The sequence below is a fragment of the Pseudoliparis swirei genome, chromosome 10 (assembly GCF_029220125.1).
Source record: "Pseudoliparis swirei isolate HS2019 ecotype Mariana Trench chromosome 10, NWPU_hadal_v1, whole genome shotgun sequence".
NCBI classification, from domain to species: domain Eukaryota; kingdom Metazoa; phylum Chordata; class Actinopteri; order Perciformes; family Liparidae; genus Pseudoliparis; species Pseudoliparis swirei.
Window position 1 is genome coordinate 3,174,895 of NC_079397.1, and position 15,280 is coordinate 3,190,174.

Below are 15,280 nucleotides of genomic sequence, written 5' to 3' on the forward strand. Positions count from 1 at the left end.
TCTATTTCGGATACTCCTAAAACAACAACAAAAATCTCTTCGTTTTGTGATTTGTCTTCATTCAACACCGTTTTTAGACCATTTCCTTGAGATAGTCCACAAAGTTCCGACTGTCCCTGAACGCCCCCGTGCTTGACATTCCGGTGAAACGTTCCCCGGTCTGTCTGCTGGTGCTCGGATGGAGAGCAGCGGCGCTCCCCGGTGCTCTGAAGGTGAGTGAGCCTGAACTCTGCAGAGTGGAACTCGTGTTAAATGAAAGGTGTGTGTTTGTTTACCTCGTTCAGGACTGTGTGTAGCATTAAGTGTGTATTTAATATTAATAAAGACACACTAGCACATCAGAGGCTGCACGTGCCTCTCACGTTCAGCCCTCGGTGCTCCTGATGGTAGTGCTTTGTTGAGTTGATGTTGTTCTGCAGCATCGGGAGAGAGATGACGTCATACGTGTCCATCCTGTATTTAAGTAAAAGTACCAACACACATGAACACACACTCCATGACGTAGGGCTGCTGGTACAACTACCAGGAGTATGGAGGTGTTACAGCTGCACGCGCAGAGTGACCCCGAAACTCTGCAGAGTAACTGCGTTATGGTGGAGTAGAATACAGTCGAATACAGTAGAATACAGTCGAATACAGTAGAATACAGTCGGAAACAGTAGAAAAAGTGTAAAATAAGAGTAACATTAAAACCAATCAATTTTGTTCAGTGGTTTATTTAAGTGTTTTATTCAAATTACAGTAGAATACAGTAAAATAACAGTAAAAGGAAAACAATTAAATTTGTGTCAGTGTTTTATTTAAGTGTTGTATGTCAAATAAAGTAGAATACAGTTGAATATAGTAAAAAAAGTGTAAAATAAGAGTACAATTAAAACAAATCAATTTTGTCAGTGTTTTATGTAAAATACAGTAGAATATAGTAGACTACAGTAAAATAACAGTAAATTGCAGTAAAATACAGTAGAATACAGTAAAATAAGAGTACATTTAAAAACAAAAACACATTTTTTAGTGGTTTATTTAAGTGTTATATTAAAAATACAGTAGAATACAGTAGAATAACAGCAACAGGAAAAACAATTACATTTTGTCAGTGTTTTATTTAAGTGTTTTATGTCAAATAAAGTAAAAAATCAGTAAAATGCTCTAAAATACAGTGATGCACGAGTACAGGTATTTAAAATGTCATTTCATGAAATAAACCAAATCTGTAGAACATTTAATTAGTTAATTACAGTTTTGGTAACTTTATTTTTTGCCATTTTATTGTTGAAAGGGAACTCATGAAACAACTTTATAGACGCTCTGCATGTTAAATAAATGAGAATGCATAGAGTAGGTGTGTGTGTGTGTGTGTGTCTGTAACCTGGTAAAAGTACCTTGATCCTATGAGTAACTATAGCAACTAAAGCTGCAAGATAAATAACAGGGAGTAGAAAAGAGAGAGATATCTGAGTTAGACATAACTTCAGAAAATTTACTTTTATTTTTAGTTAAATAAAACAGCAAATAAAACTAATTTAAAGACTTTTTCACAGAAACAATAATAAACACGTTTATCTTCTGGAGGAAGAGACCCGAACCCTTTCGTGTGCTTCAGACTCACAACTCATGTTCGCCCTAAATGTAAACTAAAGGGCACTTCCTTTGTGGGCGATGCCTTCAGGGACACTCGGGTGTGCGGGCTCCCATCACAGTGTGGCGGCTAGAAGTCAAAAGGCTTCACGGACCTCCTGTCAATAACAACAAACACCACCTCCTCCTCCCTCTCTTGGCTACACACACACACACACACACACACACACACACTCCCTCCCTTTGACCCCCCCCCCCCCCCTCGGGGACGCTTTGTTGAAAGGTCGCCCCCGGGTGCTTGACCTTCCTGTGTCTCCTGTGTTTGAGGATGTGATTCTTGATATTTATACATCAATAAATATATAAATATTGGATGAAAATGGAAAAGCGAGAAGCTGAAGATCCATTGAAACTAAAATAATCCCTGAAGATATTTAGTGAAACTCTTTTATTGAACGTTCGTCGCTGAACGTCTTCGATGATTCGTGTTTTCAGTCTTTCTTCTCCTCTCGACCTTCATCGTGTTTCTGCTGAAGACGAGAGACAGGAAGCGGTGACATCGTCACGCAGGAACAGGAAGTCCTCCTGAGTGACAGGAGGCAGCACAGTGTGTATGTGTGCATGTGTGTGTGTGTGTGTGCATGTGTGTGTGTGTGTATGTGTGTGTGTACACGTGTGTGTGCATTTGCGTATGTGTGCATGTGTGTGTGAGAATGTGTGTGCGTGTGTGTGTGTGTACGTGTGTGCATTTGCGTATGTGTGCATGTGCGTGTGTGTGCATGTGTGTGTGAGAATGTGTGTGTGTGTGCGTGTACGTGTGTGTGCATGTGCGTGTGTGTGAGAATGAGTGTGTTTGAGTGTGTGTGCATGTGTGTGCATCTGTGTGTGTGTGCCTGCGTTTGCGTTTGTGTGCGTGTGTGTGTGTGCATGTGCATGTGTGTGAGAATGTGTGTGTGTGTGTGTGTGTGAGAATGTGTGTGCGTGTGGATGTGTGTGTGTGTGTGTGTGTGTGTGTGGACAGTACCTGGAGTTATGACAGAACTTCATCTTAAGAAGTCTAAATAGTTTGACCCTTGAAGGTCTTGTAAAAAAAATTAAGTTGATTAATCTCAGAACTCGGGTCAATTCAATTCAGTTTTTTTGTATAGCCCAATTTCACAAATTACAAATTTGTCTCGGAGTGCTTTACAATCTGTACACATAGACATCCCTGCCCCAAAACCTCACATCGGACCAGGAAAAACTCCCAAATAACCCTTCAGGGGGAAAAAGGGAAGAAACCTGGAGGAGAGCAACAGAGGAGGATCCCTCTCCTAGAATGGACAGATGCAATAGATGTCATGTGACCAGAAGGACAGATTTAGAGTTAAAATACATTCAATGAATATGACAGAGTGTATGAATAGTTCATAGTAGGCATATTCCACGATGGAGACCTCCACGATCCATCAGGCAGATGGCGGTGGGGAGGAGGAGTGGGCGGAGTCTCAACAGTGGGCGGAGTCTCAACAGGACAGTGGCGTAGTCAGGAGCAGGAATTCCACGACCCAGACCTCGATGATCCATCAGGCAGATAGGATCTATGCCGTCTCATAGGGTCCGATGACCCCATGAGACGTGAAGTCAAAAGGACTCCGGGGAGAAAGCAGAGTGAGTAACGTGTGATTGAGAGATGAAAATTCATCCCTCAGGAGAGAGAAAAGAGGAGATAGGTGCTCAGTGCATCCTAAAACGTCCCCCGGCAGCTATAAGCCTATAGCAGCATATCAAGGGGCTGGACCAGGTGAACCTGATTCAGCCCTAACTATAAGCTCTGTCAAAGAGGAAAGTCTTCAGTCGACTCTTAAACGAGGTGACTGTGTCTGCCTCCCGGACTGAAGGTGAAGCTGGTTCCATAGAAGAGGAGCTTGATAACTAAAGGCTCTGGCTCCCATTCTACTTTTTAAGACTCTAGGAACTACAAGTAGTCCCGCATTGAGAGTCACATGACTCGGGTCACGTGACTCGGGTCATCGCGGCTCACAGGAAACATGGCGCATGCGGGCGCATATTCCTGAACCGCGTTTAGTGTTTCAGCTCTATTAATAGTCTCACACACACACACACACACACACACACACACACACACACACACACACACACACACACACACACACACACACACACGGGGGCCTCAAATGTCACATCGACCGTCGCCACGTGGACGACTTCGAGCTGCTGCAGTGGAGCCGGGCGAGACGGTTTTTTACCGACGCTCCTCGAACGTTTCATTTCTCCTCGGAACCGACGCTCCGATTGGGATTTATTTTTTTTGGGACGGGGGGGAAACTCGCTCCGTTATCGTGGTTACGGGATGAAATACATTGATCGTCTTTTTGTCTTCCTCTCATAGGTTATTTAAAATCATCAAGGGGTGGAAAAACAACAACAACAAAAAACTCCTTCTTTAGCTCCTCCTCTAGCTCCTCTAGCTCCTCCCTCTCCTCTAGCTCCTCCTCCTCCTGAAGTGGAAGGCGGCCGACGCACGAATATCTCCTCACTTGAGAAGACGGATTTTGTGTTTTTCGGTTGTGATTCTGTTCCCCGGTCCCGGCGCCATGTCCCCGTTCCTGCGGATCGGGTTCTCCCGGTTCCAGATGGACCCGGGCCTGGAGTACCACGAGGAGGTGCTCAGCCCCTACTGCGCCGTCTACATGAAGGAGGAGGTCGGCACAGGTCGGTTTCCTGTGTTTGTTTGTGGAATATGTTCAATGTTTATGTGGAAACTGAAGATATTGAGACGACGGTGACGTGAGACTGTCAGCCAATCGACAACAGGGGGCGGGGCTTAGCTGCCGAGTGTGACGACGCATTAAATTAATTTGACTTAAAATGCCGTTAGATTCACGGATCGGTGGGTCTCTAACGACACACACACAGAGAGACACACACACACATAAGCGCACAGACACACACACATATTTCATACATTTCTTTAAAAGACACACACACACACACACAAACACTAAATATTAAGTCAACATTAATTCCATCCAGCTGGTGGAAGCTTAAAAGAACCACATGAACATATGTTCATATGTTCACATGTTCTTATGTTCTTATGTTTATATGTTTATATGTTCTTCATATGTTCTTATGTTCATATGTTCTTATGTTTATATGTTTATATGTTCACATGTTCTTCATATGTTCATATGTTCTTATGTTCTTATGTTTATATGTTCACATGTTCTTCATATGTTCTTATGTTCATATGTTCTTATGTTCATATGTTTATATGTTCACATGTTCTTCATATGTTCATATGTTCTTATGTTCTTATGTTTATATGTTCACATGTTCTTCATATGTTCTTATGTTCATATGTTTATATGTTCACATGTTCTTCATATGTTCATATGTTCTTATGTTCATATGTTTATATGTTCACATGTTCTTCATATGTTCATATGTTCTTATGTTTATATGTTCACATGTTCTTCATATGTTCTTATGTTCATATGTTCTTATGTTCATATGTTTATATGTTCACATGTTCTTCATATGTTCTTATGTTCATATGTTCTTATGTTCATATGTTTATATGTTCACATGTTCATATGTTCTTATGTTCATATGTTTATATGTTCACATGTTCTTCATATGTTCATATGTTCTTATGTTCTTATGTTTATATGTTCACATGTTCTTCATATGTTCTTATGTTCTTATGTTTATATGTTCACATGTTCTTCATATGTTCTTATGTTCATATATTTATATGTTCACATGTTCTTCATATGTTCTTATGTTCATATGTTCTTATGTTCATATGTTTATATGTTCACATGTTCTTCATATGTTCTTATGTTCATATGTTCTTATGTTCATATGTTTATATGTTCACATGTTCTTCATATGTTCTTATGTTCATATGTTTATATGTTCACATGTTCTTCATATGTTCTTATGTTCTTATGTTTATATGTTCACATGTTCTTCATATGTTCTTATGTTCTTATGTTCATATGTTTATATGTTCACATGTTCTTCTTATGTTCATATGTTCTTATGTTCATATGTTTATATGTTCACATGTTCTTCATATGTTCATATGTTCTTATGTTTATATGTTCACATATGTTCTTATGTTCATATGTTTATATGTTCACATGTTCTTCATATGTTCTTATGTTCATATGTTCTTATGTTCATATGTTTATATGTTTATATGTTCTCAGAAACATAAATGTCTGCCACTCATGTTCAGAAAAGCATCAACAGTTTAAATATATAAATGTAGAAGTCGTATATAATGTGCCAAATGTAGCAAAAACTCTACAAATATATAAAATAATATATATATATATTGTATATATATAATTTATATATAAATAAAATAATATATATATATATATATATAACTCGTTCTTAGTAAAACTTTAACTTTTGGATTTGAATCAGGAGTTTGAGCTGAAAAAAATGAAATGCTGCCAAAAGACGTTATTTATGTTTCGTTTAGTTTGAATTAGCTGGTCAGGAGGAGACGAGGTGTGTTTACGCCCTGAGCTGAGTCTGACAGGCACGACGCTCAAACGACTCCACGCCCACCTGGAGAGAAGATGAACTCACTGACGACTGGACACAGTCTGTGTGTGTGTGTGTGTGTGTGTGTGTGTGTGTGTGTGTGTGTGTGTGTGTGTGTGTGTGTGTGTGTGTGTGTGTGTGTGTGTGTGTGTGTGTGTGTGTGTGTGTGTGTGTGTGTGTGTGTCTGTGTGTGTGTGTGTGTGTGTGTGTGTGTTTAATCAGCAGCTGTTTCTCTGTTGATGAAACACTCGGATCACTTTGAGAGTAAAATAAATAAAGCAGCTTATCCGGCAGCAGGGTGGCATGAGGCTGTTATGCAAGAAGGTTATTATGGGATGTCGCTGCAGAGAAATCAACAGATGTCCATCATGAAGACCTGAAACTACACGAGTCACGGATTAATACTAAAAGAGCATCGAATCTGGAGAATCTATTACAACGTAATTAGGGACTATTTTCAGTGGCGGATTGATACACAAGTAGTTCTCTAGTGGGACGAACACGTTCAGGAAATTAATTCACATTTCAGAACTTCCACATTTTACGAAAAGAGAACACATTTTATTTGGATTTCTAGATATTGACGTGAAAATCAAAGTTTCATCTCATATTCTGGACGCAACCCCAAAAGAAAAGGGACTATTTTCTGTGGCGGATGGATACACATTTAGAGGATGTTTTTTCCATCGAAATCCTCAACGAAAAACTGTTTTCGGGAAATCAATTCACATATTTTCCAAAATGTTTTCATCCCTGTTCAATATCTCTGTTTAATTCCAGAGAAGGGCCACGTGCACAAGCAGAAGAAGCCCACCATGTACCCGCCCTGGAGCAGCACCTTCGACGCCCACGTGCACCGCGGCCGCGTCATGCACGTCATGGTGAAGGACCGCACCGCCGAGCTGAAGTCCGAGGTCACCGTGCCTCTGGACGCGCTGGCCACGCGCTGCAAGAAGGAGAACGGCAAGCTGGAGATCTGGGTGAGGGGGGGGGGGGGGGGACAGCTGTTTGGTTTCTACAACCAATCCAGATGGGCCGACTCACTTTTGGGTCAAATGTTTTTTCCCCCCCGTGTTAATCCTCCTTTTAATTATTGAAAAATGGATGTAGACTCCTCTGGTTGTATAGAAGTCTATGCTTCATGTGTAAAAGCTGCATTCTCTCTCCTGACCACCAGGGGGGCGACTCCTCTGGTTGTATAGAAGTCTATGCTTCATGTGTTGAAGCTGCATTCTCTCTCCTGACCACCAGGGGGTGACTCCTCTGGTTGTATAGAAGTCTATGCTTCATGTGTTAAAGCTGCATTCTCTCTCCTGACCACCAGGGGGCGACTCCTCTGGTTGTATAGAAGTCCATGGCCCTCTTTGTTTCAGCTTCTCTGTATTTCTTCTCGTTGTTCAGCTGGACCTGAAGCCTCAGGGTCGGCTGCTGATGGAGGCCAAATACTACCTGGAGAAAAGCGGTAAGCGGTTAAAAACTTTATCAAACAGTCCGGTAACAATATTATACGTTAAGTTATAATATAAGAAACGTTAGTTTTTTAAAAACTCTTCTGCACCTTCGGGTGTTTTAACGGGCCTTTAATCCTCTGCGCCTAATTACATGTTCTCAACCTATAAATAAGAGCTGAGAGTCTCCTGAGTGTGTGTGTGTGTGTGTGTGTGTGTGTGTGTGTGTGTGTGTGTGTGTGTGTGTGTGTGTGAGGTGCTTTCCTGACATGGACACCGTGGCCCCGACGAGTCGCTCCGCTCTATAAAAAAGGAAGAAGCCTCGTGGAGGAACTTCCCCCGGAAACACAAATACACAACAATAAAGTGTTTATTGTGGATTCATTTGGGCATTTTATCAGCTTTTCAAAATAAAATGTCAAAATATAAAAATGTGTTTATTTGAGGAGAAGTTGAACACACTGACCTGGGATCCAATGTTGAAGACTTTCCTATGAAATATTAATAATAAGATAATTTTTAAAAGGCTTAAAAATGGAGAAATTATAATGAAGTAAGAAATGTTTTTGTGTTTTTATTCTTTTTTTGTTTGTTCCAGATGCCGGGGGCGGGGCTGACGGGGATCGGGCCGACGGGTACGGGGCCGATGGGGACCGGGAGCCCGAGCCCGAGCGGGCCGGTCTGTCCGCTCTGCACGCGCGGCGCGGCGCCATCAAACAGGCCAAAGTTCACGTGGTCAAACAGCACGAGTTCAGCGCCACGTTCTTCCCCAACCGACCTTCTGCGCCGTCTGCAAGGAGTTCGTCTGGTGAGGCGGGAAAAGAAGAATAAATATATCAATAAATATCAATTAAATATCAATTAAATGTCAATTAAATATAAATAAATATCAATTAAATATCAATACATATGAATAAAATATCAATACATATCAATAAAGTTCAATAAAATATCAATAGATATCAATTAAATATGAATTAAATATCAATAAACATCAATCAAATATCAATGAAATATAAATAAATATCAATGAAGTATCAATAGGTATCAATAAAATATAATTAAATATCAATAAAGCCAAATTAAATATCAATAAAGACCAATTAAATATCAATAAATATCAATGAAGTATCAATAGGTATCAATAAAATATAATTAAATATCAATAAAGACAAATTAAATATCAATAAAGACCAATTAAATATCAATAAATATCAATAAAAATATCAATAAAACATCAATAAAGACCAATAAAATATCAATAATTATCAATAAATATCAGTAAATGACATTGTTTTCCTCCGCCTGCAGGGGTCTGAACAAGCAGGGTTACCAGTGCAGACGTGAGTGTCGCCGCATGTTTTTCTCCCCATGACGTCGACGTCGTCTCTAACCGTCCGTCGTCTTTGTGTTTTCCCAGAATGCAATGCGGCGATTCACAAAAAGTGCATCGACAAAGTGATCGCCACGTGCACGGGGTCGGCCGTGGACAGCAAAGAGACGATGGTGAGCGAAGCGGCCTCGCCACAGGAAGTGCTCCGAGGAGGAGGCGTGTCATAAAGCGGCGTGTGTGTGTGTGTGTGTGTGTGTGTGTGCATGCCGCAGATCCACAAGGAGCGCTTCAAGATCGACATGCCGCACCGCTTCCGGGTCCACAGCTACAAGAGCCCCACGTTCTGCGAGCACTGCGGGACGCTGCTGTGGGGGCTCGCCAAGCAGGGGCTCAAATGTGAGGGTGAGAGGCGGGGCTTAAGGATTCACGTGGGGCGAGAACATCACACATGTTGCGTGTTTCACATCTGTTGTTAATCATGTGTGTGTATTTGGTGTGTGTGCCATTCTTCGGGTGCGTACACACACATATTAATAATAAGATAATTTTTAAAAGGCTTAAAAATGGAGAAATTATAATGAAGTAAGAAATGTTTTTTGTGAAGAAGGAAATTGAAGTATGTCGCATTGTTTGGCGTCGGCGTGACGACGCGAGGCGGACGCAACGCGGCGTGTTTTTATGAAATGATCCCGATAATGCTGAGCTCCGCTGTGCAGAGTGCAGCATGAACGTTCATCACAAGTGCCAGAAGAAAGTGGCCAACCTCTGCGGCGTCAACCAGAAGCTGATGGCCGAAGCTCTGGCCGTCATCGAAAGCAAGCAGCAGGTCGGAGAAAATACATCGTACATTCACGACGTTTGAGAGAAGGAATTATTTTTAGCGTGGACTGTACCGGTCTGATCTCAGAATGGTGCGGTCGACACAATAAACCTCGGTTTGACCTTTTCTTTTGCCTTCAGGCCAGAAGCACCAGAGAAACCGACACGGAGATCATTGGTCGAGAAGGTCCGGTGGGCGTCGGCCAGCCGGGGACGGTCCGGACGCCGTCAGGGATTGAAACGTCCGCGTCCGCCACGACGTCACCTGACAACAAAGGTACACGGTACACCCTCATCAGGCCTGGTGCTACATATTTATAGTTATATATAAATATATATATATATAGCATATATATTTATATGTCAATATATATGAGTCCATATGTATATTTATATATATTTGAGTTCATATATATATATATTTATATACATTTATATATATATATAAGTCCACATACATATTTATTTATATATATATATGAGTCCATATATACAGTATATGTATATATTTATATATCTATTTATTTATATATGTATATTTATAAATATATATGAGTCCATAATTATGTAAATATATATTTATTTATATACATATTTATCTCTTTATATCTTTATTTATCTATTTTTATTTATATTTATTTATATATATAAATATATATGAGTCCATATATATATATATATATATAATATATCTAAATATTTTCCGCTGCAGAGCTTCAGGGTGTTTCATGGGACGGGCCGGCTGGTGTCGGCGGGTCGATCCCCGAGCCGCCGCCGGAGGACGAGGAGCCGCTGTACGCCGTTCCTAAAAAAGATCGCCGGCCCAAATTCACCGTCGACGACTTCGTCCTGCACAAGATGCTCGGGAAGGGAAGCTTCGGAAAGGTACGGGAGGAGTGAAGTCATTCATCCAGAGAAAGAGTGAGGTCATTCATCCACAGAAAGAGTGAGGTCATTCATCCAGAGAAAGAGTGAGGTCATTCATCCACAGAAAGAGTGAGGTCATTCATCCAGAGAAAGAGTGAGGTCATTCATCCAGAGAAAGAGTGAGGTCATTCATCCACAGAAAGAGTGAGGTCATTCATCCAGAGAAAGAGTGAGGTCATTCATCCACAGAAAGAGTGAGGTCATTCATCCAGAGAAAGAGTGAGGTCATTCATCCACAGAAAGAGTGAGGTCATTCATCCAGAGAAAGAGTGAGGTCATTCATCCAGAGAAAGAGTGAGGTCATTCACGGGGAAATGCACCTTTAGGGGGCGTGTCCCATTAGTTGTAGGGGCGTGTCCCAGTAGTTTTAGGGGCGTGTCCCAGGAGTTCGTCATCATCTTTGTGGTCAAATGCTTCTTCCTGCAGCCGGTTCCCTCAGGAGACCCACAGCGTGAGAACGTGAGCGGCCACCATCTTTGTTTCTCGCCGTGTTTCCAGGTGTTTTTAGCCGAGCTGAAGCGAAGCGGCGAGTTCTTCGCGGTGAAGGCCCTGAAGAAGGACGTGGTGCTGATGGACGACGACGTGGAGTGCACCATGGTGGAGAGGAGGGTCCTCTCTCTGGCCTGGGAGAACCCGTTCCTCGTGCGCCTTCACTGCAGCTTCCAGACCAAGGTAACCACACACACACACACACACACCCTACCTGGGCGCTCACCTGTAGGCTACAGGCCACGCCCCCTCAGGCCTGACCTCTCGCATTGTGTTCAGGAGAACCTGTTCTTCGTGATGGAGTATCTGAACGGAGGAGACCTCATGTTCCACATCCAAAACTGCCACAAGTTTGACTTGCACAGAACCACGTAGGTACCCAGAACCACGTAGGTACCCAGAACCACGTAGGTACCCAGAACCACGTAGGTACCCAGAACCACATAGGTACCCAGAACCACGTAGGTACCCAGAACCACGTAGGTACCCAGAACCACGTAGGTACCCAGAACCACGTAGGTACCCAGATCCACATAGGTACCCAGATCCACGTAGGTACCCAGATCCACATAGGTACCCAGAACCACGTAGGTACCCAGATCCACGTAGGTACCCAGATCCACATAGGTACCCAGAACCACGTAGGTACCCAGAACCACATAGGTACCCAGAACCACGTAGGTACCCAGAACCACGTAGTTACCCAGATCCACGTAGGTACCCAGAACCACGTAGTTACCCAGAACCACGTAGGTACCCAGAACCACGTAGGTACCCAGATCCACGTAGGACTCAAGCGAAAAACTAAACCCTAACTCTCTATTATTTGATATTTGATAAACTTTACGTTTTTTATGACATTCAATGTTTATTTTTCTTCCTGCAGCTTCTACGCGGCTGAAATCATCTGCGGCCTCCAGTTCCTTCACTCTAAAGGAATTATCTACAGGTAGAGAACTGAAGCGTGGTGATGAACAAACAAACAAACAAACAAACAATTAAACAGACCTCCTCCCGCTCCTCTGCAGGGACCTGAAGCTGGACAACGTGCTGCTGGACTCTGAGGGCCACATCAAGATAGCAGACTTCGGCATGTGTAAGGAGAACATGCCGGAAGAGTCCCGGACCACCACTTTCTGCGGGACCCCGGACTACATCGCTCCCGAGGTGACGATCACGTCTTTATATTTATGCAAGATTAATGAGGGATATATATTTATATATATATTTATTTATATATTTACAGTATGTATGAATTTATATATTTATATATATATATTTATGTATGAATGTATATATAATATATATATATATTTATACATATAAATATATATTTATCTAGATATCTATTTATATATATCTATTTACATATACAAATATATTTATATATATATAGATAGATAACTATATATATATTTATATATCTATATACACAAATATATTTATATATATATATTCATTTATTTTAAATTTTTCTTTTCTTTAATATTAAAATTTCTTTTAATATTTAAATTCATTCATTTAAATTTATTAATGAATAAAAACTGCCTGTGTGTTCTGGTGTCAGATCCTTCTGGGTCAGAAGTACAACCGCTCGGTGGACTGGTGGTCGTTCGGGGTACTGCTGTACGAGATGCTCCTGGGCCAGTCCCCGTTCCACGGCCGCGACGAGGAGGAGCTGTTCCAGTCCATCAGGACCGACAACCCCGCCTACCCCCGCTGGCTCGCCCCGGACGCCAAGGACATCCTCATCAAGGTCGGCCATGTTGGCCCCGCCAGGGCGCTCCGTTTTCTTTAAAACAAATTTAAATAAAGTACCAAAACATCATATTTTACATATTTATTTTATATATTTTGCTGCAGCTGTTTGTGAGGGAGCCCGAGGAGCGGCTGGGCGTGAACGGAAACATCCGGCGCCACAACTTCTTCAGCGGCACCGACTGGACCGCCCTGGAGCAGCGGAGGGTGGCGCCGCCCTTCAGGCCGACTCTCGTAAGGCCGCTCACTGCCGCTCACACCTTTACATCCAGATGTCAAGAGCCTGATGCAGATGTTTACTCCCCTTGTGTACACGATAAATAATGAACAATAACTCCATTTTATCCGGAGTTTGATTATAATGTTAAAGGTTTTAGAGCCAATTTTACAAAATAACACCAAATGCACCAAATAAACAATTAATTTAAATCTTTTTAGAGCAATAATGCCAAAGAAAAGAATACGAATACTAATCCTAGAAAAGTTAATTGGCATGTTCGTGATATAATACGAAGGACAATAAGACATTAATTTGTGCTTCTGTTAAATCGTGATTCCCCACAGAACATTTTTTTATATATAAAGAAAAGAAAAAAGAAGAAAAGAAAAAACATATATAAATATATTTTAAAAATACATATAAAGAATATATATCTATATATATATAAATATAGGTTTTTTTCTTCATTTATCCGAAACCCAAGAAGAAGAAAAAAACATGTATCCTCCTTATATTCAATTACTTTGATTAATTCATTTATGACTCATGAGCGCCCCCCCCCCCCCCCCCCCCAAAACAATGTTAATCGCCATGTTCGTAGTATAATAAAAGAAAGTAAAATACATTCATTTGTGCATCTGTTCAATCCCCCCCCCCCCCCAGACTTCGCCCAGCGACTGCAGCAACTTCGACAAAGAGTTCATCAACGAGAAGCCGCGGCTGTCGTGCGCCGACCGGGCGCTCATCAACAGCGTGGACCAGACCATGTTCAGGAACTTCTCCTACGTGAACCCGGCGGCCCGAGACCCGTGACTCGGAGTGTGTCCGTGGACCGTACCATAACCACTACGGGGGTTCAGGCTCATGTAACTGTGATGGGATCGTTGACGCTCATCTTTTACGTCTCTCCCTGAATTATTATGAACAATAATATTTATAAATATTTTCGGAAACATTTTTTACACATATTTAGAAAAAATAGCCAAACAATCTCCCTGAATTATTACAAATATTCATAAATATTGTTGTAGAAATTGTTAAAACATTTTTTTTTACTAAAATATTTAGAAATAAATTAATATTTCTGAGAAAGAAAATACAGAAAGTTAAATAAATTGATAATGTACCGTAAATCCGTTTAAAGGCCTGATTTCCAATTTAATTTAATTATCTTAATTATTCAACCCCCTGAACTTGCCCTTGTGCTTTCTAGGATGTGTTTAATAGAAAATTAACTTATTGCTCCTCGTGATACTTTAAGTTAATTTCTTAACTGACCGTTAATCACACCGGATTAAATGCGTTGTTTTCTCGTCTTATTCCAAGTATTTACCTCCACGACGTGTAAATAAACGTGATGTGATGAAGTCGATGTGCCGTAGGCCGAGTTTTGTTTACGTGTTTTCTGATTTGTACCTCAGGAGTTTTATTAAAGCTAATAAAAGCATTTAGATCGGAGGATCCTGTAGTTGGTGTTGTCCTCTTCTCCGTTGAATCATGAATAAAATAAATTTCTCTTTTTGAGTGTGTGTTCACATTTTCATTTAAATATCTTTAGTGTAAAACCGTGAATGATTATTAGAACACAAGAGGAAACAGGAAATAAAATAAATGAAAACTAAAATAAATATGTAAAAGTTAAACTTATACCATGAAACTAATTAATTAATTTTAATTTAATGAATTAAAAAAAGATATTGCATGATTAGATCAACTATAAAATAGGTAGATACATAGATTCTTGAAACTCAAATATAGCAACTTGTAAAGCAGGAAATGTTTAAACAGGAATAAATGTTCAAAGCTTTTTTGTTTTGACTCATTTGAAAATTTTGGGAACAAACTGTGATGTGTGTGTGTAGGTTTATTACATACAAAGCTGTGTTTACGTCTCATGTCGTCACTTGTCTGCCTTTATATATATATAAATAAAATCTATATATATATATATAAATAAATAAAATATATATATATTCGCCCCAAATAATTTACACATTAGTCACGCCCCCTAAAAAAGTCAAACCCAGAGCAGCGCTCCCGCTCTCGATGGATCTTTACTGGCGTCGATCGATATTTAGATTCCACGTGGTCAGAGAATAAAATAAAGAAAAAATTTCAAGACAAAAATATTCAGATTCAGAG

The 15,280-nt window shown here is 40.7% G+C and overlaps 1 protein-coding gene across 1 annotated transcript; it reads left to right on the forward strand.

Annotated features, from left to right (window-relative positions):
- Positions 1-189: 189 nt before the first annotated feature.
- On the forward strand, positions 190-14,662 carry prkcq (protein kinase C, theta). The gene is given in 19 exon segments (XM_056425208.1): positions 190-212; positions 3,971-4,293; positions 6,925-7,124; positions 7,546-7,606; positions 8,191-8,361; positions 8,364-8,400; positions 8,904-8,935; positions 9,013-9,098; positions 9,198-9,327; positions 9,642-9,751; positions 9,886-10,021; positions 10,457-10,629; positions 11,170-11,343; positions 11,440-11,531; positions 12,047-12,109; positions 12,189-12,327; positions 12,728-12,916; positions 13,024-13,152; positions 13,802-14,662. Coding segments are annotated over 18 exon segments (2,190 nt in total). The 5' UTR covers positions 190-212; positions 3,971-4,175; the 3' UTR covers positions 13,952-14,662.
- The last annotated feature ends 618 nt before the right edge of the window (positions 14,663-15,280 follow it).